This window comes from Neolamprologus brichardi, chromosome 17, assembly GCF_056152115.1.
Source record: "Neolamprologus brichardi isolate AB-2024 chromosome 17, ASM5615211v1, whole genome shotgun sequence".
Taxonomy (NCBI): domain Eukaryota; kingdom Metazoa; phylum Chordata; class Actinopteri; order Cichliformes; family Cichlidae; genus Neolamprologus; species Neolamprologus brichardi.
Window position 1 is genome coordinate 20335266 of NC_142120.1, and position 25177 is coordinate 20360442.

The 25177-nt window shown below is 39.0% G+C and overlaps 3 protein-coding genes across 8 annotated transcripts in view; 2 read left to right on the forward strand and 1 right to left on the reverse strand.

Annotated features, from left to right (window-relative positions):
* The window catches only part of grip1 (glutamate receptor interacting protein 1), a 46307-nt gene extending 38472 nt beyond the window's left edge, over nt 1-7835 (forward strand). For all 3 annotated transcript variants that reach the window (XM_035906872.2, XM_087831036.1, XM_006780990.3), the window contains 4 exons: nt 402-512; nt 605-721; nt 811-957; nt 1046-7835. In XM_035906872.2, the coding sequence (XP_035762765.2) occupies nt 402-512; nt 605-721; nt 811-957; nt 1046-1354 (684 nt within the window). In that variant the 3' untranslated portion in view covers nt 1355-7835. The remainder of the gene's footprint in view (nt 1-401; nt 513-604; nt 722-810; nt 958-1045) is intronic.
* Nucleotides 7836-8769: 934 nt separating this feature from the next.
* Nucleotides 8770-10666, forward strand: lsm8 (LSM8 homolog, U6 small nuclear RNA associated). Of its 2 annotated transcripts, none has more exons than XM_006780992.2 (4): nt 8770-8967; nt 9528-9568; nt 9698-9825; nt 10301-10666. In XM_006780992.2, the coding sequence occupies exons 1-4, from the start codon at nt 8937-8939 to the stop codon at nt 10389-10391; spliced, it is 291 nt and encodes a 96-aa protein (XP_006781055.1). In that variant the 5' UTR covers nt 8770-8936; the 3' UTR covers nt 10392-10666. The 2 variants fall into 2 exon arrangements, with proteins under 2 accessions (XP_006781055.1, XP_035763007.1); XM_035907114.1 differs by lacking the exon at nt 8770-8967 and adding an exon at nt 8982-9281 and having other exon boundaries at nt 9461-9568.
* Nucleotides 10667-10891: 225 nt separating this feature from the next.
* tymp (thymidine phosphorylase) lies at nt 10892-23742 on the reverse strand. Of its 3 annotated transcripts, none has more exons than XM_087831043.1 (10): nt 23497-23742; nt 20968-21087; nt 20693-20895; nt 20312-20410; nt 19219-19348; nt 18747-18865; nt 18337-18499; nt 16884-17111; nt 16162-16302; nt 10892-16092 (listed from the first exon to the last, which is right to left on the reverse strand). In XM_087831043.1, the coding sequence occupies exons 2-10, from the start codon at nt 21083-21085 to the stop codon at nt 15935-15937; spliced, it is 1359 nt and encodes a 452-aa protein (XP_087687169.1). In that variant the 5' UTR covers nt 21086-21087; nt 23497-23742; the 3' UTR covers nt 10892-15934. The 3 variants fall into 3 exon arrangements, with proteins under 3 accessions (XP_087687169.1, XP_035762864.1, XP_006781056.2); XM_035906971.2 differs by having other exon boundaries at nt 22702-23742; XM_006780993.3 differs by having other exon boundaries at nt 20968-21090; nt 22702-23742.
* Nucleotides 23743-25177: the final 1435 nt, after the last annotated feature.

A 25177-nucleotide genomic window follows, 5' to 3' on the forward strand; every position in this document is an offset into this window, starting at 1 on the left:
CCCAAACAGTTTACTGTATAGACCTGAATGGTACCAATAACCACCTTTGTGTGGCTGCTTGCTGATATCAGAGTAGGTAAAGCCAGATTTTCTTGTTATGTTGAACCTGCTTCATATTACAGGCCATTAAACTGTACAAAACAATAGATCCTGTCAGTAAATATGAGTTAAAACAGTCAATGGTGACAACAGTTGAGCCTGCTCAAAAACAGCAGCAGATCCTAGGAATGGAAATTGAGAAACATCAGTAGAGGCACAGTAAATAATAGTGATGTATGATTAGAAAGAGGTCCTTTCCTGCCACCTGGGTTCAAAGGCAGCAATCTTTAATTACCATGTTTGCTATTTATCTGGTTCTGATTGGATGTTTGCGCTTGCTGTTCTCTGATTGACTCTCATAGGCTACCATCATGTCAGGCTCCACCCTCAGTCTAAACCATGATCCCACCCCTCTGCGGAGCACACTGGGACGCCAGGCGAGTTTCCAGGAGCGCAGCAACTCCAGACCACAAGTACATGCCGCTGACCTTTAACCTCTCTCTGTGATATGTGTTATTTTGTGAAATATTGATTTTGAAGACAACTTTCTCGTGATTGTTCTCAGGTGACTCCTCGATCCAACACCTTGCCCTCTGACCCTCAGCGCCGAGCCTTTGCCATGAGGAAGATGAGACAGGAAGTAAATGACATCCTAAACCAGAACCCTGTGGAACTTCACAAGGTAATGTTTGGCCTGCGTTTGCTCTCTTTAGGGAGGTTCACAAACCCTGTGATCCTTATTAACTGACAGGTGTGTTTTTGTACTCATAGCTCACTCTGGAGAAGGCGACAGACCTGGAGGATTTTGGTTTCAGCGTTTCTGATGGATTGCTGGACCGCGGCGTCTATGTTAATAACATCCGACCCGGAGGCCCAGCTGAACGGGGTGGTCTCAAAGCCTATGACCGAATACTACAGGTACAAAAATATACCAGTTTCACTAATCTCTCCACAGCCTTCAACTCTTCATTTCTTGGTTTAAATTAAGATTTCCTTTTTCTTACAGATTAACCATGTGCGGACCAGGGACTTTGACTGCTGCCTTGTAGTTCCCCTGATTGCAGAGTCTCCAAACCGCTTGGAGCTTGTAATCAGCCGAAACCCTTCATCCTCTTCCTCCTCTATCCTGATGGCCAATCACACCGATGGCACAACCAACAGCAGCCACCCCTCTCAGCCAGTTGGCAGTGACCTGGGACCCTCAGAGCTCTCTGTTGGCCAAGGAGAGGACAGTGGTCCAATCAAGTGGAGCCAACCAGGAGATGGCTTTGGGGCAGGGATTGGGATGGGGCAGGTTACAAACAATTCCTTATAGCAGACAAAAATTATGTCACACTACATTCAACCACACCAGACTGGAGAGATCGTGAGGAAAAAGGGGACAACAAAGTTGAATCAAACTGATTTAAAACTGGTTTAAACTGGCTCGGAGAAGACCGCCCATGGTGCTACACACACCCTCTGGATGACCTTTGACTATTATAGTTTGACCTTTGAACTGCTAAAGCAGCCTGAAAGCACAGTGATGGACTGGAGCAACTCCACACCTTTTAACCTGAACCAGTTCTGTATACTGGTATTACTAGTGTCTGGAACCAGAATCCTATTAGAGCCACAACTGGGGCTACTGGCCTACCTGGTCTAAGATTAATAGTTATTGGTCCTTCTAGCCCAGAGCCAGTGCTACTGGTTCTACTGAAGCCACAACTACAGCCAATAGTCTTAACGGTCTACAAGCCGAGAAATATATCCCTATGAAGTCAGTGCCACAGCCAATGGTCTTACTCTTTTAAGATTGATGGTTACTGGTTCTAGAAGCCTAGAATTCTAGGTTGAAGACACATGGGTTCTGTAATTATGGTTCCAGGTTCCACCAAAGTCCTACTAAACAAGTACCTGAGCCAATAGTCTTAGCATACCAAGACACACAGGTACTGGTCTTAGTGGGATCAGGACAATGGCTATTGTTTCTAGTGAAACCAGAGGCAAATCTAGTTGTCTTACTGGTCAAAGCATGGTTCATGTTTGTGGTCTCACTGGCCAAGGAACTATGGATACTGCGCCATTGCCATGGCCAGTGCTTGGTGAAGTCCATCCTGGATCCTGGGCCTACTAGAACCAGATTTGTGGCATTTGGCCGAGATCCACAGCAGCACAAAGACTGATGGGACACTAGTCCAGATACCGAAACCTGCTGATGGGCATAACAGTTGCCAAGGAGACTAGGGATGCTCTGATCAGTGTCTACATCTGATGATATTACTGAACATATACTGATTACTAAATCCTTATGCTTGTGTATAAGAAAGCCTTATGAAAGTCTTCTATTTGATATTTAACCAGCTGGAATAACTGGTCCTCAGTACACTAAAAATTTGATTGTTCAGAATGCAGAAGACGGTAAGTCTGAATTTACTGAAGGTGTAACTTTTCCAAGTAGTTATGCTTGACATTGGAAGGTTGATGGAAAGGTAGTTTTAGACACTGCCCCACATAGAATAAAAGAAAGAAGATTTCGAACAAGAAGGTACAGATCCCACAAGAAACTGGTACCAGAAGGTTGTTTTAAGAGATGAGAATAAAAATGGTTCTGGTTAACTGCAGGTTTTGAAGAAAGGGTATAAGTGGAAATGATGATAGAGTTTGAGCTCAAAAATGGTTGGGATTAGGTGAGTTTTGGCAAGTATACAAGGTTGGATTCATAAGGTTATGATGAGATGTACCTCCTTAAAATAAATGCTCAACATGACATGGAAACCTGAAGAGATGGGCATTACCAGGTGTAGTTTTTCATGATAACCAGATAAAATTCAGACACTAAGGCTCAGTAATTTGGTTTAAATATTTGGCAGAGGTTGACAGACAGCTTTGAGGGGTTTTAATATTGTTGCATTCTTATTTAGCATTCTATTGGAATAATAATAACTAGCACTTAGTCAAGTTCGATTATGCACTTTACTGAACTAAAACTGTACAAGGTTTGGCTTGTACTTTGGCTCCACTGTTGAACGGCTGCTATATTTTATGTAACCTGCTCTCTTATCACTTTAATTTCCTGAATTCTCCATAAATTACAACTGACAGTCCTAATATTTTATGATGCCATTCACAAAATTTACATTATTACTAACCATTTCTGCTATACAGATGAATAATATGAGAAAAGTTAGCATTTGAGCAGAAATGTTGGTCTCTGGAGGAACACTGTTTTAAAGTTTTAAACCAGAGCTGGACATTGAAACATGATACTGGTTTTTACTGAGCAGGAAAACCTGCAGCTGCATATATATTTATGATGTTTGTTGCGCCTCAGCTTGAAGCTAGTGAAAAGACAAAGATAAGGTGCTTTCGGACCAGAGAAATTTTTATTGGTCTTGTTAAACAAGCCTTTGTTAGTTTTTTAGATACACATCATATGCATGATTGGAGAAGCGGTAGCCATCACTAAAGTTCTAAAAGAAATTTGAGTAGGGTTAGAAAGGAATACTAAAAATTTGACAGCACACAACCCATAACATTTCAACACATAAATCACTGTGGTAAAGAGTTTAGGTTAAAATTTGCAGAAGGTAATTACAAAAAAGTACATTTAAAAAGCCTGCATAAAAATGGGTGTAACATCAGCTGAGTATATAAAACTCTTAGCGATTAAAAAATGGAGCAAAGCAAAGAGAAATAATTTTACCTTGGCTCTATGTGAGGGCAAGGTAATTAGATTTTTCATGTACACTTAATGCTATTCAGCTTTTACATCAATTCTGCATATCTATGCTCCAGGAGGAGGCCATGAGAAACTGGGACTGGTGTGGAGCTCTGCACCAATGAGCTTATAAAGAGATAAAAATAATATTGAGCAGAACTTATTTCAGCTTATTGGTGCAGCCCTCCAAAACAGTCCCAGTTTAGCATGTGTCCCCTTGGGAAAATAAATTGTCCATCTTTGGTATGTAGGCAGTGTGAATAGAAAAGAATCTGCAAACCATGTTTAGCTTAGTATATCTGGAAAGTGTATTTTGGAAAGCTTTCGGACCAAAAAGCATCAAAGATGTATATCTTTGATGCTTTTTGGTCCGAAAGTGCCTATAGTCCATATCTTCTTAGGAATTTTGGAATGCATTGCCTCCCATTAAAAGTAACAGTTTGAAATATTTTGTGCAAAACCATCTATTAATTGCTACTTCCTATAAACGTGTTTCTTAATATTGTAGTTTCTAATTTAAATTTTTGGCAAGCTAAGTTAAAACAAAAAACACAAAAAAGGAACCTCTGCAACATTGAGCACACTCCATCTGCTAAGGGAGGACATGTGGTAGGATCCAAAGCTCCAGAACAGCTACTTTATATGCTTTAATATGTCAACTAGAGAAATGTGTTTATATATGATATAAAGGACATTTTCTTTATGTTTTTTTAAAATAATTATTTGTGAATTTTACCTTTAGAAAAAAAATCTGTGCATTTTCACTAATGATCAGCTGATACTGATCGGAGCATCCTTGAAACGAAGGGTTTACTGTTAAAATTTTAGTTCTGTGCCATGGACGAGCTACAGGCTGGAAGAGTTATGATAACAACGCTGTCAATAATAATAATGATGACGATGACACTGAGCAAGTACAATAATACTTTTTCTACTGTTTACACCTGTTGGACTGGCCACACTGTGTATGTATGTGTGCGTGTCTGTGTGTGTGTATGTTACACGTTAAACACAAGGCCAGTTAAGCCCCTCCAACCTCAAGCCCCACCCAATCTACCCCCTGACCAATAGGCAGCCAGGATGATGGACGGCAGTTCTGAAAAATTCAGCTGATTGGCTGGAACCAATCAGAAACCTAAACATTTCCTTCCCTGCCTGTCTGTGATTGGTTCTTTTTTTACACACAAAGACAACCAATCAGCTTCCAGGAAGAAGCCACGCATGCCCCTCCCCCGACTTCCCCTCCCCATCCCCAGCCCCAGTGACAGTGATCTCTTATGCTAATCAATTGGTGTGTGTTTTTTTTGATTGACTGTTGTCAATTCTGTTTGTTTGTTTGTTTCCATGGTGACTGAACCAGAAAATATGTAAAATAGATTAAAAAAAAAAAAAAAGAGTTCAGTCCCCATCGCTGTTCACATCAAAAACCATCAAACCCTGAAAACACCATCTCATAATCACAAAAACTATGTTACAAAAGAAAAAAAAATCCTGTTAAAACAGGAAACCTGTGACAGTAAACACTGTGTGTGTGTGTGTGTGTGTGTGTGTGTGTGTGTGTGTGTGTGTGTGTCTGAGAGAGAGTGAGTGAGTGTTTATTTTCGAGTGATGTCAACATCTTCCTGCTCTCACCTTAGTCTTAACTCATTATTTAAAGTGGCCAATCAGAACCCTCCCTCAGCATCCCTGAGCCAAAAACTCCAATAGTTGCTGCTGTGCTTTGGATTAGCATTGTGATTGGCTGTTTCTATGTGGATAGTTGTAATTGGCTGTTCTGGTCTACCCAAAATTTTCTAAAAACTCAGATGGGGTTTTTTTTTGCAAGCAAATGGCTAGTATGTAGTTAGCATTATGCTAGCAGACGCAGAACATACCCATAATTATATACACAGTACAAACTACTATCCCAACTATGTTTACTAGCTAATAAACATAGCAAGAGACTTGTAAGCACATGGGTAAAAGCAGCTAACCAAAGCTAAAATTTAACCAACATTTTTTTTTATGTTAGCACACAGCTAGCCCAGTACTAGCACAGTCTGTGTATTGTTAGCACAAACCTTGCACTTCACTAAGGTACGGTTAGCTGTAGAGCTAATTAATGTCTTTTAGCATCTTGACTCGAAAAAGGCTGAAACAGCTCTATACCTGGTATTACACTGACACTTGAGCAGGCTAACTTGATCTAAGGACATAGCTATCATATGGCTAGCAGACACTAAACAAAGGGCTAGCGTAATCATAACAGACATAACACAAGGACCATAGGCTGGCTGTGTTTGATATCCATTTATTATTATGTTTATTAGCTAATCACAAAGAAAGAACTTGGTTGGCATATATTTAAACAGCTAGCCAAAGCTAACATTTATTGTAACATCCTATTGTGTATCAGGACACAGTTAAGCACAACTTGTGCCCATTTTTAAAATTGGGCTAATGTGTTAAATAAAGACTTTTTTTCTTATTTGCATTAGGCAAACATAACCGATAACAGAAATACATTTTAGCATGTGATCAACAGATGTTGAACACGGGGTTTACGTAATGCAGACAATGCTAACATAAGGGTATTTTAATTCCATGGAAGATCTCTTACTGATTTTTGGCTTATGTTAACGCATAACTTACATGGGGATAACAGAGCTATTTAGCTTATGGTTAGTACTAAGTCACGGTTTCTAATTTTAGCAAAAGCAGTATACCACACATCAAATTCAACTGATAAGTGAGCAGCCTAACTTGGTCTGAGGACATTACTAACACATGATTAGTATGTATCTAGCAGACATTGAGCATAGGACTAGTCTAACCATAACACATGACTATACACATAGAACAAGAAAATTAGGCTTTCTATGTGTAACACCCATTTCTTGCTATATTTATTAGTTAATAAGCATATAAGTAATTTAATTAGCATATGAATAAAGAGCTATCCAAACCTAAACTTTTTATGTTAGCACACGGCTAGTGCCAGCACTGCCCTTACAAACCTTTAACATAGGGCTTACATTTGCAAAACAAAGTTTTTCTCTTGTTAGCAAAAAGCTAACATGGGAGATAATAGAACTACAGTTTAGCATGTGGTAGTTGATGCAGAGCATTAGAGCTAACTATAACATGTGGCTAGTTGCACATAGTACATGGGTGGTAAGTTAGCTGTACAATTTTTCAACACCATTTACTATTGTGGTTACAACTTAACATAGCAAGGGCTTGGTTGGTTTGTAGGTAGGTAAACATAACGGGTAACCAAGGAGCTAAAAATGTCTGCTAACAAGAGAGTATGTCAGTTTTATGTCAGCTTCTACTGATTTGTGGTTTATGTTAGCACATGACTAACATGAACTATAATTTAGCTTGCAGTTAGCATTTAGCCGAGGTAGTAGTTACAGGTTGATTAAAGAGAACTAACAAGGTCTAAGGAAATGGTTCACATTGCTAATATAGAGCTAATGCCTTGAATTGAGGGCTAACACGTAGATGTTAGTGTTTTAAGGTTCAGCCAAGAGTACTGCTCCACCAATGGGAACAAGCCACAGGGCTGAGGGGTGTGGCTTCACAAAGGTTTGATGAGTGAGACCTAAAGCCATACACACTGTGTTTGTGCGCATGTATTAACATCACCATGTGTGTGGGTGTGTATTTGTTAGAGCCTGTATGTGTGTGTGTGTGTGTGTGTGTATGTGTGTGTAACATTGCAGGGATTTGCACTCTAGTGATTCACCTCAGCAAGACATCCACCTACCTACAACCACACACACACACACACACACACACACACACACACACACACACACACACACACACACACACACACACACACACACACACACACACACACACACACACGTGCATTGCACTGCCATTTGAAATAGTGGGTCAGATTAGTTTCCATGTAGCTTCACCAACCAACCAAACTGTATTTTTCTTTAAAGGAACAGGGATGTTGTAAAGTATTTTTGTACAAATTTAATACTTTGGTAGCATGACGTTCCTGTTGTTTGTCCTGTCGGGCTCCACTGCTCTCCTCCACCCGCCTTTGTATGGACGATTACTGAGCAACAATAAAGATGAAGACCTGCTGGGAGAACTGGACTCTGTGTGTTGTCTGACATCAACACACACAAGTTTATTTATGATTTTTTTTCCTAATACGTATTTAATTTTACATCTTTGACAGAAAGAAAAGCAAAGCAGACCTGCCTGTCTTTCCTGTGCTGAAAGTTTCTCAACACCATTTTACCACTCAGCCTGGACATCTTCACCTTCATGGTTACCACTATTTTAATTTTTCAAAATGACATTAAAGTGTACGTAATAGTTGTGCATTTAGAGAGCATTAACTAGATTTCCTTAAATTATCCAAAGATCCCAAAACTGTTTTATTCCATGTTAAGCTAATTTCAAATGCCTATTATTGTGTTTGGTAGTTAAATCTACGCTAATGGCTTATATTTGTTAAAATCGTTATAATTTTTTAACCATCCTTTCCTGTGAGGACCACATAACTGTAAAAACATGTATGTATTTTTCTAGTTACAGGAAATGACATCACTTCCGGTGGGCATTTTGTTTGTGGATCACATCATTTATATTTCAGAAATGAGTCATAAATATTTTTACTATTCAAAGAAGCATCTGAGGGCTCTGAAAATATATTGAAATAAACAGAAAGTGGTTATTAACTATGATGGAGCACAGGAAGGAAATAAATATTTAAAATAATTAAAGATAAAAATTAAGGGATAGGGTGAAAAGCGAGAAAATAAATATTTAATGTTTTAGAGTCATTAAAGAAATAGTCAAAAAATAGTTTGTATCATGTAAGTTTACCAATTTGTATCATAATTTTGTTTTTTCTCTTATAAACTTGACAAATTTACTAGAAAACTTGACGTTTTTTTCTTTTGTATTTCCTATTTTTCCACCTTTTTTATTTCTTTAAGTTTCGCAGTTTTTACTGTTTTCTTTTTTGAGAGTTAACACAAACCGGATGTGACGCTTCCGCTCGGCGCTCTACTCTCATGCATGCTCAGTGTTTGATTGCTCTAGTCTGCGCTCCAGTGTGTTGTTAGCCGTTTGCTACTGCTGCTGTTCGAGTGCGCACGGTTTTATTTTGTCACCGGACTACCACTATAAGTATTTGTCGACCACCCCGCTGGATAAATAGACACCGAGCCCGGGACAAAGGATGTCCACTGCGCTGGAGAGCTACATTAACCGTATCCTTCCGCCGTTAGCCACTAATGTGCAAACCCTCTGAATGAATGGGAAAATGCTAGTTAGCTTAGCTGCATGCTACTTGTTTTGTTAATTAGCGGCAGTTCAGAGATGTCTGTGAGAAACGGGTTGCTCAGAGCTGAGTTAAAACATGTTCACACTTCTTAAATGTAGATTTCACATTCACAAGTAGGAAAATCTCGTGATTTTATTGCTGTGTTTATATTATTTGGACCCGCTGATCAGAGAAGTTCTGTAAATGATTTCACAGTTTGATTCATCAGGACTCATCACATCTGGACCACTTCGAAAAATTGTAAAATCTTAAGCTTTTTTTTTTTTTTTTTTTTAAATTTTGGAACCATACTACCTACAGTTTTAAAGCTGGAGCTTATTAACAGACAGAAGCTAAGGTTACAAGCGCCTCTTGTGGCCAGAATGGGTGGACGGGATAGCTTTCAATTTTGGTGTGACGATAATTGTTTCTATTTGTAGGTTCTGAATAATATTAGAGAGGTTTTGGTCCATAAAGGTGCTGTTTCTTTAACTCGTGCTGATCCAGGTACCGTGGCCATTGTCACCTCGGACGGCAGGATGATTGTGGTGAGTCTGAACACATCCTCATCAGAACTCCACTCACAATAATTGGGATTCAGTGAAGTCAGAATTATTTTGGATTGTAACTTTTTGTTATTGTAAGTTGTGTTCATGTCAGTTTGTTTGTTTTTTCAGGGCACTCTGAAGGGCTTTGATCAGACCATCAATCTGATCCTGGATGAGAGTCACGAGAGAGTGTTCAGCTCCAGTCAGGGAGTCGAGCAGGTGGTGCTGGGACTCTACATTGTCCGAGGCGACAACGTGTAAGTCACGTTTGACCTTTGTTGATGATGAATCAATACTGAAGACAAAAGATTAGTGAGGCCTTAATGTAAATTTTAATCTACAGAATCAGATTCACATGGTTTACCAATTTTATTATTTTATAAATATATAATTTATTATTGCAAAACGGGATAATTAATAATTAAGAGTTAAGAAAAAAATGTAAAAGTTTTTTTCTGTGATGCTTTAAGGATGAATGCTGTGGTTGCACATTTGATCCGGGTACCCCTATCAGAGTTTTGTTTTTGTTTGTTTAAAGTTATTTTTATGAAGGAAAACCAAGAGAAAGACTCTTATTCTTAAACAATAAGGTGTTGTTAACAGTTCTGTTATGTAGTTTATCATTGTTTATTGTTTTCCTTTCTGTTTTTATTTGTTCTTCCTGTTTGTTTTTGTTTGTAATCCCCTCGTTTGTTTTTGTGGTTACATTTTTTTTTCTTGTTTTGGTTACAGTGCGGTGATCGGGGAGATCGATGAGGAGACGGACTCCACTCTGGATTTAGGAAACATCAGAGCTGAACCCCTCAACTCTGTCGTTCACTGACCTTTGACCCCTGATGACAGCGTGACTGTTGTGTGAATAAAGTTTATGGAAGTCTGTTTTAGGAGCGGGTGTGCTAATTATCCGGGACCAGCCGGAGCATCCTGATAACTTGCTCGCCTGCTTCCTGTCTCTGACTCCTGGCTCTTTTCTGTTTGTACTTTTTATAAATAAAGAAGTGAGATGATGAAAATGTTAGAGGAACTTTTTTATGCTCCTAAGTCTTTTTGTCAATGTGAGACTGTTAATAAAGTTTCATTTGTTGTGTTCTGAAAAAAGCGTTTTTGTTTTGTTTGTTTACTCAACAAAAATGTTTGACAAATTATAATTTTTAGTCAGAGGATATTGATCAGAGGAAAAAGTGAAAACTTCATGAGAAAGAAATTAGATTCTTAAATTCGAGAAGAATAGGAGAAAAATCCAATAGCTTCTGAGATAGAATATGCCACAACCAAGATTCAGTTCTTCAAGAAGCGATTTTTATCTAAACGAAAGATCTGCAGAGCCAGCAATCAAATGACAATTCTAAATGAATCCTTACATCAGTCGCACATCTGAGAGCGAGGAGGAAATAGATGGTGAAAAGATGGCGCTAAAGGTGTGAGTAACACTGATATCCGTGAAGTGACAGATCGATAAATACTGAAGTTTTACGTGAGGCCATGGTGAGGAAAGCTTAATGGTTAAAAACAGCTGGATAAAATCACCTGAAGACCAGATAAACTGAGGTAACAAGTTTAAGGATGAGCAGTTGTGAGCACGGAGCTGATCTTTTAATCAGCTCAGCAGGACGCAGCAGCATCAGAGACGGACGGACCGGTGAGGTCGTGGGAGCAGTATTCACATTGTTCCTACAGACAGATTAAACTCTACAACTTAAAAGTATTATGTGTATCAGTAATTCCTGAGGTTAGGGACAAAACAGGTTTTAATTTTCTAAAATATATTTTTTGAAAAAAAACCCCATTTACATATAATTGTTACACAAAGTTTTGGCTGTCTCACCATGTTTTGGTACAATCTGCCAGGTGTAATATTTTTTAATAATTTATGTTTTTGCTGGAGAAGTGCAAGGTTTTTGTCAACACCATCAGACACAAAAAAATGCAAAAATATATATTTTAAATTATATATCTCTTTCTTCAACTCAGGCTGGCTGTTAATTTTTTTTCTCCTTTTTTGATCCTCCCTGTTCCTTCTGTTTCCTTCCTCTGACAGGTTCCCCTTTGCAATTCTAGCCTGAAATGTACCATTTTGTAATTACTATAATTTTTCAGAACCATATGCATTTATACAGATTAAGGATGAATATTCACAACACAATTATGTATTAAGCAATAGAGATGCTATCCGGTCTTTAAGTCTGATGTCATTGGCTGTTTCCAGGTCCAAACTCCGCTGCAGATCCCAAAGTCAAAGGAACTCTGCGGCATCACTGAGAGTTACAAACTGTCCAATTTCTTTCTTTCCTTCATCTTTAATAAAATACGGTGGCCCCTAGAGACAAAGCACATACAAACTCCAAAACACTTGCAAACTCCAAAACACTTGCAAACTCCAAAACACTTGCAAACCCCAAAACACATGCAAATTCCAAAACACAACGGAAGTGCTCCAGGACGCTAGGGGCAGTGTTGAGCTCGATTTGCAAAATAAACAGCAAGTTTGTCTGTATGGGACGGTCTAGTCTACGTCGCGCTTCCCAGGTTGCCTAGCAACCATGATACTAACAGCTGGAAACGTGTCATACAACTTTGTTTGACAGAAATGAAGGAGAACATATTTTGTTCATTTGTTTGTTTGTTTCTACATGAGCTTTGTGTGATTTGATAAGTATCTGAGGCTGAGACCACAGGACAGTAAAACATGATTTTTGGGCTTCATTTCTGTACTGAACAGTCATTTAAGATTAGTTAGTAAATAACAATTAGCTAATGTTGTTCATGAGACTAAAGTCATATCACTTTGGTAATGTAAATATAATATGGCCAATATTATAGTTATTATATTAATCATTATTAGCTATTACAGCAGTGAACATGAACTCTGTGTCAAATACTGAGCCTCAGTACAGATTCAAGTTGCAGTTATTTATATGTCTTATCACCTTAAATCTTCACTCAAAGACAAGTATCTTTGACAGTGCATATATAGGTGTATCATATATAAGAGACAAATGTTGTTCCTTCAGTATGTTGGCATTACTAAATTTGGCTCATTGCTTACATATATTTATAAAAAGAAAATGTACAAGCTGTGATAACTGTTTCTGATAGAATGAAGAGTAGACTGATATATTAAATATTCCTTTATTGGGTGAGAAAATCAGACCATGTCATAACTGCTTTAAGTCATACAGAATAGACATCAGAGCCTTAAACAGGCTGACTTCTGCTAAATAGGTCAAACTGGGCAGAAAGTATACAAACACATAACATCCTTATAGAATAGGATGTAACACTATAGATCAACTTACCTCAGAATACATAAAGCATATAAACAATTACAGCAATATGATGCAACAAACACAGCACTGCTACTAATCCAAAAAACTCAAAGCTTCATAGACCTGAAACAAACATTTATTTTTAGGTCTATTCTGCTGCTGATACATACTTTAGGTTTCTGAATATTAAACTTGTTACTGCCTTTCATAGTGTGTAACTTGAAGGCCTTGAGTACTTTCTCCCACACTGCAAACACTGGAATGATTAAATTATTTGAACATTACCTAATAAGACTGATTCAGGACAGACAATTAGTTATGTTAAACTTTCCTAGCAGTCCTTCACAAACAGGGAACGGTCTGTCTATTCTCTCCATCTGTCAGCTGCTGCTGGCTCTTCCTCCTCCTCTTCCTCACACACTGCTGAGTTTGTCCTGGTGGATCACCAGGGGTGCAAAGCCTCACAGATGATGTGCAGCAGTGGGTCCCTCAGTCTGTCCTCACTCTGGACACTTGCAGTTGTCACACATGGAAATCAAATGTGTGATAAGCTGCAGGATTCAAACACAAGTGTAACTTATAAATGAATGTTCATACTTTTATTACACAATCAGAGAGAAAGAAAAAGAGAGAGAGTGCAGGACAGACAGACAGGTGACAGTCTCAGGTGTATACACTGCTACAAAACAGCACAAAAGAAGGAGGACTGTGTTATTACGAAACAAGAAGAGTTCCCAGATGGTACAGTGGACACATGTGTGACTCCTGTGATTAAAGCATCTTTCTTTCAGCTTAACGAGTGAACCGTCAGCTCGTTCAAACACACGTTAAAGTCCGTTTGGCTCGACACCACCGAACAGAGGCAGCAATATAACATAGCTAACATTAACAGTGCAGTGAATCCTGCTTGTGCCGTGATATTCAGGACTGCAAACCGAGCAGCATCACTGACTTTCAGCTTGTTGTGTTTGTGGATATATGACTGACTTTAATTATCCATAAAATCATCACATTCTCTGTAAGATTAAGGTCAACTATTGAACGGCGTATATTTTGAAGTAAAGGCTTTAAAACCAAGTTAGTACAAACATCGCTAATGTCACATAACTTTCCCGACATGTGGCCAACAGTAATGTTTTAATGTTCTTCATTATAAAAACATTTGCGCATAAATAAGTGACATCATATTCAGTACTTACTTCTGAAAGTTTACTCTTCAGCGGCTCCGCTTCCGCCGTTTTTTTCGGCAAAATTATCCACACCACCGCCGCTATGAAATCTGGGATATGTTGGGCCATGAAGGCTACACCGACCCATCCTTAAAGTTCAGGGAAATTAAGGACGCATTTAAGGGACGCATTTTGAGCAGCCTTTGAATTGGGACAGCCTTCGTGTAGTTACTAGGTAACAAAAGCTCAACACTGCCCCTAGCGTCCTGGAGCACTTCCGTTGTGTTTTGGAGTTTGCAAGTGTTTTGGAGTTTGTACGTGCTTTGTCTCTAGGGGCCACCGTAATAAAATGATCAGTGTGGCTGCTCTTCCAGGTGTAACATCCAGGCATCCATGAAAACAGAATATATGAAATTTAACAGAGTTAGAAGTTAGCTCGCTGGTTTCCACCTACATTCCAACATAAATGCAGCCAGAAAACTAAACAACAGTGACTTTTGCAGGGTTACTGAAGGGTTACTGAAGTTGGACTAGCTGGTATATAATGATGTGCTACGTGATCACTGGTGACACAGCTATGTTAGCATAACATAAACACAGTGAAGCTGGAGGATCAACGCTAAATTTTTTCCACTCGATAAAAGGTAATGCAAGGGTTTCTGATGGTTAGGCTGACAGTGATCACTGACTGTTTTTAGGGGCTTGTTCAGATTAAATAGAACAAGATAAAAGCATTAAAACATGTTAAAAGCACAACAGCCTTAATAAATAGAGTAGTTTGGGCCCAGAAGCAGGATTCATCCATCATCACTTAAAGACCAGCTCTTGGGGCAAAGATAGCTCAGTAGATGCCACATGATCGGAAGGTTGGGCATTCAAATCCAACAAACAGCGGCTATCCTCGATTGGTAGCTGCCCACTGCATCACTGAGTGAATGGGTTGAATGCAGAGGTCTAAGCATTTTCCTACAGGAATAATAAAGTATAGATAAACAATGAGATTCAAGATAAGGCAAATTTGATAATATTCAACACATCTGTAAAGCAGAAATATCAGTAAAATATACATAAAATAATATGACTGAAATATTAATTAAAATAATTTAATATAATTAGTGAATGGGACACTTTTGTGGCATTTGTCAACCCCACTGGAAATGGGTCAACACTGTCAGGCAAAAATCCTGATGGTGTTGACACCCTACTTTCTCTCATAACACATGTTTTTCTGACAGAAGCCATCTTGTTTTTCATCATTTGCTTATGGCCTCTGCAATCTACCTAAATGAGGCTCTTTTTTACAAAAAAAAAACTTAAATCTTGCATTTCATCGACTTTGGTGTTGACATACTATGGTTGTGACACAGGGTTTTATCAGAAAGGTATGCCATAAATGAAATAAAAAAAAATAAAATAAAAAACCTCATCACAGCAGTGATCTCATGGCATGTGTATCAAACAGGAAGTGGTAAAGGGGTCCTCAGAGTGTAAGCTACCCACAATAATTCCTGATTTTTTTGTACTTTTAAAAGAATCTGATGGTGTTGACAAAAACTCTGGACACGATTTTAATCACTTAAAAAAATATGTAAAAATAAATTTTCAATTGCATATTTTGATATTATATAAGGTATTGACTTAAATATTTAGTGACGAGAGCCATGATGTTTAAATTTTGAATGACTTGAATGTATTTTAATATTATCACACCTGCTTCTGGACAATGGATTTTTAAGGTACTGGTAATGTATTGTACCATTTAAAATAAATGTATATGTATAAAAAATTGCAAAATCATAATTTTGTTGTATAAACATTGCCTTGGTTTTTCTTTTGGGTCAGTTGTCAGTTGGGTTAACACTTGTATGCATATTTTTAACCCCCAAATTGGGTTTTATCTGGCGGACATGTTTTGTCCCTGATCTCAAGAATCACTGGTATTTCTGAGGTAGTATCTTTTCCACCAAAGTGCATTTCTGTTGTGTTTGTATTTTTTTGTCTGCTCCCACAGTCAGGGCGCTCTCGAGGTGATTCCTCTGGTCTGGGGTCAGCGCCAGATCCTCATAATGGAGCCGCAGCCACGGGACGCCTGAAAACACACGACTCCATCAGGAGGATGTCCCTCACACCATCAGCAGCAGTAGCAACAGCCTCTTACCTTTTGTGACCCTCTGACCTATAGACACCAGTAGCACCGCCCCCACGCTGTGATTGACAGGCTCTCCAGCCTTTGATCGCCCCGCACCCAATCTGTGAAGCACCTGAGCTAAAACCAAACCGTCAATCTCCAAAACGATACCTGCAGGAAGACACAGTAAAAATACATGTTATCAAATACGAGGGCTCACATATGTAAATGCACATATGCAAGTGCATGTGTTGGGATTACATTTTGGATCAAACTCTGACTGTACTTTTCTGTGTTCATATTTCCATCAGTATTGACAACATCCACAGCGCCAATGGCTGAAATGCCCCAAACCATGACTGAGCCTCCACCGTGTTTGGCTGCAGACCCTCACTGTTGTACCTCTTTTTGTTCATATTGACTATTTAAACCAAAATGTTCAAATTTGGATTCATCTCTACATCAGACCTCCTTCAACTGATTTTCAGTGCAGTTCTTGTCTAATTTCTGTTGGTAACAAATTCTCTTAAAACAAACCCCAAATGTAAAAAAAAATGTAACTATAATCACAAACTGTGTAACAACCTGCGCTTCAGCATAAAAGTTCCTGTGTCATCAAAGATAGCTGTGTTTGTTAGTTTCTTTAGATTCCTAAACATGATCAATTTTCTTTGTAAGTGCAGGTAGTTCATATTTCCTGAGTGTGTCTTTGAATGCATCAACAGTGAATGGAGGCATTTTATTGGCTTTACCATCCGCAAGAGCCTTCAGTTCCAGCTGATGCTTCGCTTTTCTCAGGACGCTGTAGTAATCTGCGTTGGTGGAGCACAACCGCTGAGCTGTGTCGCTGTTCACGCCCTGAGCCTCCATCATGGCCTGGAACTTTGACAGCGCTGCTCCACCAACCACAGCTTCGGAAATCTGCTTTCTGCCTTCTGATAGGTCAGACACCAGACCAGTCATCACGAGCAACAAGCCGCCTACAAACACAGACAAAACAAATTTTAAATATTTATCATGCTTTCTTTTTTAAATGTACCTAAAGGGAAATTTTTACACCAGTGTAAAATTAAATAAACTTAAAAATATACTAAAATTAAAGCAAGTTGTTGTCTGTAAAGGTATGCATGCAGTGGGTTTATATTCCCATTATGTTTTTACAGCTGTCAGAATTAAGTGTTTGTTTGTTTTTTAATTTTAAACCCAAGTGGTCTATTTTTCTTATTAGCTATAGCAAAAAAATTATTATCATCATTATAGAACTGGTTATCTCATCTAAGGGTAATATTCACTAGGACTCTATAACAAAGGTAACAATGAGATTCTTGTCATGTCTCTGATATTTACAAAGGTGAGGCTGTTCTGTGTTTTCTAATTTTAATTTTCATGTATAAAGAAAGTTACAGGTTTAGATTAGTTCTGTCAGCATTAATCTCGTTAATACAAGGCTAACACCATAACCTCATTAACGCGGCAAATCCCCATTAGCAAGTTAAAGCGGATCTGCAATATTAAACAAGTTCAGAGTTTTAAAGAATGATAAAGAATTATGTGGCAGTAGTTCCTGTGGGTAAAAAGTCCACAAAATACAAGCAGTACAGCTCACAAGCATTGGGTGCTGCTCCTCGGTAGACTGCCAGAAACTGATCAGTCAGAACAAAGTAGGCTTTTAGGGAGGAGGACCTTAAAGAGACGGGAGGTAAACTGAGGGGCTGCATACTGTGTAAAATAATAATTTTCTTTTTCTTAACCAAAGGGCATCTGTATGGAGTGCAATATTTAAAACTATAAAGAGCTAGGAGAAGAATGAAGATAAGATACATTTTATTTATCCATAATCTTTAATATTAACTCGACACTGCAAATTATCTGGCTTGCTGCTAGAAGAGGTAAACAGGCAGGTGGCACAAAAGAGATGCTGCAACGTTATTAGACCGCAGCTGTACTTAATAAAGTGGCCATGGGTGTGCTAATAAAACCAGTTGCCACTTTGAAATGGTTCAGATGCTTCCTGCATTTAGAGAGCCACAGGTGGTCCTAATAAATTGACCACAGGGTACGTGTCTCTAATAAAATAGCCACAAGTGTTCCTAATAAAGTGGTGTTCCTTTGGGTTTCAGGACCTTTTTAATGCCTCGTATAAGACACGTTGTTACTTTGGTGATCAAACCCTGACAGACGAGAGCTGCTGAGTGACGTCATCACCCTGAGTCGTGACCAGCTCCATCAGGTCATCGGGTCCGTTTCCCTTCAGCGTCTCCAGAGATTCGATCACCTCCACGCTGTTTCCCACACATCGACCGATCGTACTGTTCATGCCGCTGAGCACAGCTGCTGTACGTATGCCCAGGCCGTTTCCTGCTTCCACCTGAAAGAAAAATAAACAGCAAAATCCAAATTCGAGGTCAGCATTGCCATTAACGGGCTGTGGCATTGGACGCTGCGCTGTAAATTAAACCTCTGAGTTTGGATTAAAATAACCTGTAATTAATCCCAATATTGTCTCCCCTGTGGTTCAATGTTGTGTTGCTGCATCGCTCCTTGCACAGATGTTTCACATTAAAGCACTTCCCTCCTTCTTTTAGGTGAAATATTTGAATTGTTGTTGTACTCACTAGCATCTGAGCTAGTTCTGTAGCACTTTCCAAGTCTTTGCAGATAGCAGCTCGTCCAAACTTGACATCCAGCACCAGAGCAGACAGAGACTCGGCTCCTTTCTTTGAGATGATCGAACCTGCATAAACAGCACAGACGGCTGTAAGCTGACTAGAAAAAACACGGATATCCACGGCAAAATCCGGCCAGGTGCTGGACACCAGTTTTATGTGGGTATCAAAAGATCTGGTTCTTTTCATCAGTTTAAATGGGCATGCTGCTATACCCGTTCAAACTTATTTTCAGGTAGAAATGACCCTCCCCCGAAGGCTGATTGGGCTCACACATCAAGTAAAGAAAGTCTAAACCCTCTCCGTCTGTGTGTCGGGTCCCCTGACCCTCGCAACACACGGGTGGAAAAGCTTAGATTTCTCAAAAAAACAACACAAAAAAAGGGTTTTTGGCTCTTGAAGCACTAATCCCAGTTTTTACCAGTAACCAGAGGTAAACTGTCCACAGTGCTGGTGATGTCCCGCAGAGCGTACAGGACTCGATCTGCAGGAACCAAAGTCTCTGTCTGACCCACAATGCAACAGCCCACTGAGTCCAGGATCTCCAGGATCTGGAGAAGAACAGCTGAATCAGAGAATGACTTTGAGTGTTTATCACTCTTTATTATCCGTATGTAGTTTTATTTATTTATGAATTTAAATATTTAATTATCTGTTATTTTTGTACCCTTATCACAAGAGCTACCATTGGAATTAATTAACAAATTTCAGTAAAGATGTCAGTGTCCTTGTTTCCCCAAACAGTCGATAGTTTCATCTGTTTTAGTGTACATTGTTTTTAAGAGCCAGCAGAGGGCGACTCCTCTGGTGGTTAAACAGAAGAGACTTACTCACTTTATTTTGACTATTAGGAAATTCTTTCCTTTTAAGTAAAAAGGTCTCAGTCTCAGTCAATAGATTCGACTCTTGAATAATTTAAAAAAAGACACTTTAAAAAGTCTCATCCCCATTGGCCAATGACATGTGACTGACAAGAGGTGAGCCAATGATCATCCAGTGTTGCAGTATGCAGTGTTTGTCTCTGTGGCTATATCCATCTATTATATACAGTCTATGCCATCCTTGAGCCCAATTTAATATCTGAAAATCTTTAGAGCCCAAAACTTTTAATATAACTTAATCAATGATCCTCACGTGAGCCTAAAGAGGCGACACAGGAAGTTATTCACTTGTTCCAGGGTCTAGTAGCCTAGGCAACTCTGTTATGTGAGCCAACAGTATCCTTGGCTCTCATTGGTAGTTGGCAAATTGAACTGCCCACTCCAGTGGACCAGTGGTTATTTCCCTCATAAAATCAAAATATTTGATATAAAAAAAAAAAAGATTTTTAAGTATATTTATTGTAATTGACCTCTTGTGACTCACATGCAGTATCCTCATGGCCCACCAGGGGGCGCAAAGTGCTTCAGTGTGTTTTCCCCCAGAGTAACATTTTGCTGACATTTATTAAAAATTAAAACTATTAATTTTTAAAACTATATGTAATATATGTGAGCCAGAACAGCTCGCTTCACCTGCTCTCTTGATTGCTCCACCTTGAATCCTGGAATTGATTCCAGTTTATCAAGAGTTCCTCCTGTGTGAGCCAAGCCCCGCCCACTGATCATAGGAACCTGTGGACATGGACTGAATTAATATTCCTAATATGGTAATCTCACGTTTTGAGAAAAGGAAGACACACCCACCCAAGTAAATCACCTTCTACTAATGTGGGGTAACAAATCACAAGACGTTTGTTTAAAAGGGGAGGAGCTTAAACAGAACCAGGGGGCTGCACTGAGTCCCAGTCTAAAATAATATTAATCATGTAAATCTATTGCAGTCCAACTGGGCATGAACAGAATGGGTTCACTTTAACGTTTTAACCAATCAGATTTCATCGTTAAAATATATACCTTACAGCCGCAGGCAGCTAGCGCTGGCGCTAACACCAGACTGACTTTATCTCCCACCCCGCCAGTCGAGTGTTTGTCCACCATGAAATTTTTCCACTCATCGGGCCATTCCATCACTTCTCCCGATGACATCATCTCTCGGGTCAGGGCCTTAATCTCTGCAGAGACCATCCCATTCAGCCAAATAGCCATCAGCATGGCCCCTTAAATACAAAGAGTGGGAGACGTTAAAGATGCAAAGGAGGAAATGTGAATGCACGTCAGATGGTTTGTACCTGTCTGAGAGTCCTGAATGGTTTTCTCTTTAACGGCCTGGATGAAGGCTTTGATCTCATCATCACTTAACTGTCCTCCATCCCTTTTCTTCCTGATCAGATCTGGGATTGTTATCATGTCTGCTAGAAGTAAAAACATTACAAGTCTGTTGAGACCTAAATTTTTTCAACCATTCAGTGACCAGGATCTGATTTTATTAATCATGGTTTTATTAGTCATCCCTGTCAGTCTGCCTCAGGGCAGCTGTGTCTACAACTGTAGCTTGCCTCCACCAGTGTGTGAATGTGAGAGTGAATGAATAGTGGCATTGTAAAGCGCTTTGGGTGCCTTGAAAAGCGCTATATAAATCCAATCCATTATTATTATTAATCATAGAGTTCTTTCCTGTGTGTTTGTTTTTCCTTTTTCTCTGGATTTTAAAAGACAGGGCCAAAAAAACTGAGACACAAACAAAGTAGATTTACCTCTTAGCAGTACTGAGAAGGCAACACAGTTTGAGTTAAGGCATTAAAACAGGAATCAATCTGTTTGAGCTGCCACATCATCTTTCTCATTTTATAAAGACAAATATATCAACATGGAGAGTTTCTGTTACTGACTTTCCTAAAAGATTAAAAAGTTCAAATTTTATGTAATTAATTGACAATTAAGTAATAAAAAATAGTATATAAAGTAAAAAAGCATCAAAAAACAATTTTTTTCAGGAATAAAACTTAAAACTTGCACAATTAGAATATTAGAAACTGAATTCCACTACATCTGTTTTTAATAATACATGTAGTAGAACTCAGCACTAATTGTGTAAAACAGCCAGTCACACGCCCTGTTCCTCTGAATCATCTTTCTGAAGAAGCTGGTGGAAAGCCACCTGTCCTACATAAAGCTGTTTCATACATCACCTCTGCTTCCTCTGCAGCACTTTGTAATCGAACCACACAGCCAGCCTCTGGTGCAACGCAGATTAACAGCGCAGCAGGACGAAGGCAAGTTTCTCTCTCTGTGTGTGTGTGTGTGTGTGTGTGTGTGTGTGTGTGCAGCAGCTATAAATGGACTCAGCAGAAACAACATCGGGATGAGCATCTAGTTCCCCCAGCAAAAAATCTTTCACAGACTCCCTTCTTTTGCAAAGGCAGAAAAAAATTAATAGCCAGCTAGCTTTGTTATTTTTGATGTTATCATTATTTTTTAGCCAGCTGTAAATCTTTTATACACCCTCTGTGACTCAAAGGACCAGTACTGCCATGACTCCAGTTTATTGTTGGACTCATAAAGTCAGAGGTGGCTCTGCTGGTGAAAGTTCAGTACTGTGCAAAGGTTTTAGTCACTTTAGACATTCAGCTCCTTATCTGTATCACACAGCAACATCGGGGAAATATAACAAATCATCACGTTACAGGCAAAAGAACAATAATAATACATGTGTTTGGTACCTAATTAGCAAAATAAAGCCTGTGACTTGTTTTTGCTTTTATTGTCTCCACTTCCTATTCTCTACCTTCTGAATTCTCAAATAAACCAACCAATCAGCGCATCTGTTTAAACTCTAAAACAACAATAGGAACGATAATGAACACTTTAAAAACTTATTAACAAACAGCCTTAATCCATTCAGCCCCTGCAGATTTTCTGTTAACCATACCGACCTCTAACCACAGGTAAAATTTAACAGTTCAGCTCTGAAGAAGAGGAAAACATCCCTGTTATGAGAGTAAGACAGAGTCAGAGTACAGTACCTGGTCTGATGTTTACAGTCTGTGAAGTGGCATCGACCCCACGGTCCTTCATAAAGTGAGTCTGTCAGCCAATAGGAGAGCAGGGAGAGGAAAGAGCGAGAGCCACTAACCTTTGACCTCTGATTTGGTCATTCAGAGAAAAAAAAAGCTGACAAATGTCCCCACTAAGTGAAGTTCATGTGCTGTGTGTTTACAGACGATCTGTTTATTTGTGTGTCACGTGCAGGTGGCTGTTATCGGTTCAGACGGGTCCTCTTGTATTTTGGTTTCAGTTTGTGGGCTCCTTCTGCTTTTACTATTTTAAATACTTTACTTTTATTTTGTTCTGAACATTTTCTGTATGTGCTGTGAGGATATGAAAGTATGTGCAAGTTACGAGAAGTTCGGAATAACTAAAGGTATTTTAAGTTTAGTTTAACTGTAATAATTGCTTCCGGACGTTTGTTTGTTTCTTCATTTTAAACTTTCCTTCAAAAGGAGCATGGATTTTTTTCCCTGCCTGTTGTAACCATGAGTGACACCAATTGTTTTAAAAAATTGAAATGCAGAACTTCAAATATGATTTTTGATCAAGTAATTAAAAGGCGGACATTAGGAAGAGTTTAAATTGAATATTCTGTCTCTGTCTTTGTGTCTAAACCCATGCATGTACACATTATTAGTTTAGAAGCCACTCATAAAATACCTATAAAATGTATATCTTGGCCCCAATGAGACTATTAACTCTTGCAGCACCGGGTTTTCGTAATTTTGGTTCAAGTGAATTGATAAACTTTTTGAAGGTAATTGACTCACACAGTTGTGTAGATATCCCAGTCCTGTTGTCTCGGGATGCATCACGCTGCCTTGCCTGGGGTTAGCTTCTGTTTTAGGTAAGCTAGGTTAGCCTTCTTGTGTGAGCTTTTCAAGTGCACTTTAAGGTTTGTGGGATTTTTTTCCCTTTAGAAATGTCACTCATAATTTGTCTGTTTCCACTACAAGACACTTGCTTTATCCAAAACACAGTCATATTCAAAGTAATCCCAAATTGGACTCTGGCGCTTTCTTACGACTTTTCCTGACATGATTCTGCGCGTGGATGGAGCAGCAACACAGACGACTCGACTAACGTACTGCCACCTGCTGGCATATAATGAGACACAGCAAGAAAAAAATCTGGAAACTAAACTTAATTTTCACCCTTGACTATTGTATGACACGCACACATCAATGAAAAATAAACACATTTTTGCTATAAATTCAGTTAATTGTAGTTAGTTTTGTGAACACTCATTCCAGTTTTAGTTAGTTTTCCTTTTTTGTTTTTATTTTTATTTCCGTTAACGAAAATGTTTTTTCACTTCTAGTTTTCGTTATTTCGTTAGTTTTCATTAACGATAATAACCTTGTTAATAGTAAGTATTATTGATTTCCCATCCCGGTATTGTTGCATTCACTGTAGAAGAGATTCTGTTTTTTGTGATAAAATGTCATCTAGTTGCAGTGTTGGGAAGGTCACTTTTAAAATGTATTCCATTACAGATTACAGAATACATGCTCCCAAACATAACGGAATACTTTGGATTACTTAATATGTTATCAAGCTTTTTACAACTACATGAATGTACTATTGCTGTGTGATTTATTACTATTACTGAAGGATACTCGCCATACCAAGAGCAACTAGAATTTTAAATCTTAATATATCTTAAGGTAAGGCTGCACTTTTTGCAGCGATCTCATATAAAAAACTATTCCGCGCGTATATAAAACAGGTCCGCGCCCCAAACCGTAGTAAAGGGACCTCTGGCTAATACTTCGGGTTCCTGTCAGGCTTGTAGCAGAAAAATAGCTTTACTTTGTTGTCTGGGTCAACTTTGCTAGCGAGAGACAGAGAGAGGCGTTGAAAGGCTGCTCCAACGGAGCTTATTGTTTCAGAGGATGTCAATGGAAAATTGTATTTAGTAGTCAGTATAATGATGATATAAGTTTGCATATGGTAGAATACTGCATGTAATCATTTGTGTTTAGAAGTATATAGTTGGTGGCATATTGAAAGAATGTCTCATCCTAGGAAGTCTGTAACAACGGTGTGTACTTTCCAGGGTGTTCTGGCATGCACCCCCACATCCTAGGAGCATGGGAAAGGTCGTACCTTGTCTTATTGTTTTACGGTAGGATTAACGTAGCTATGTCAGTTTTAGTCTAAGTGCCTTTTTCACATATAGATGAACTGTTGGATTTTCCGGACCAGCAGGTTAAGGGAAGTCGTTTATGGGGTCACACTCTGACACACACACACACAAACACACACACACACACACACACACACACACACACACGCACACGCACACACACACACCTCCACATTCCAATGTAAGGAACAAGCACCCACTGAAGTATAAATAAAGACCGGGGCAGTCTCTCATTGCGAATCTTGGAGCCTCACTCTGTGTGTGTGAGCTCTGGAGGCAAGAAAATCTGCGTGTTTCTCCTC

Excerpts from the sequence above, each read along its gene's own strand:
- lsm8 (XM_035907114.1), top strand. The coding sequence starts at position 9,225 with ATGATTTCACAGTTTGATTCATCAGGACTCATCACATCTGGACCACTT. Across the intron at positions 9,569-9,697 it reads CGGACGGCAGGATGATTGTG|GGCACTCTGAAGGGCTTTGA; the intron begins GTGAGTCTGAAC and ends TTGTTTTTTCAG. Across the intron at positions 9,826-10,300 it reads ATTGTCCGAGGCGACAACGT|TGCGGTGATCGGGGAGATCG; the intron begins GTAAGTCACGTT and ends TTTTGGTTACAG.
- tymp (XM_006780993.3), bottom strand. The coding sequence starts at position 22,753 with ATGAAGGACCGTGGGGTCGATGCCACTTCACAGACTGTAAACATCAGA. Across the intron at positions 19,349-20,311 it reads TGGAGCAATCAAGAGAGCAG|ATCCTGGAGATCCTGGACTC; the intron begins GTGAAGCGAGCT and ends GTTCTTCTCCAG. Across the intron at positions 16,093-16,161 it reads AGGTCAGAGGGTCACAAAAG|GCGTCCCGTGGCTGCGGCTC; the intron begins GTAAGAGGCTGT and ends GTGTGTTTTCAG.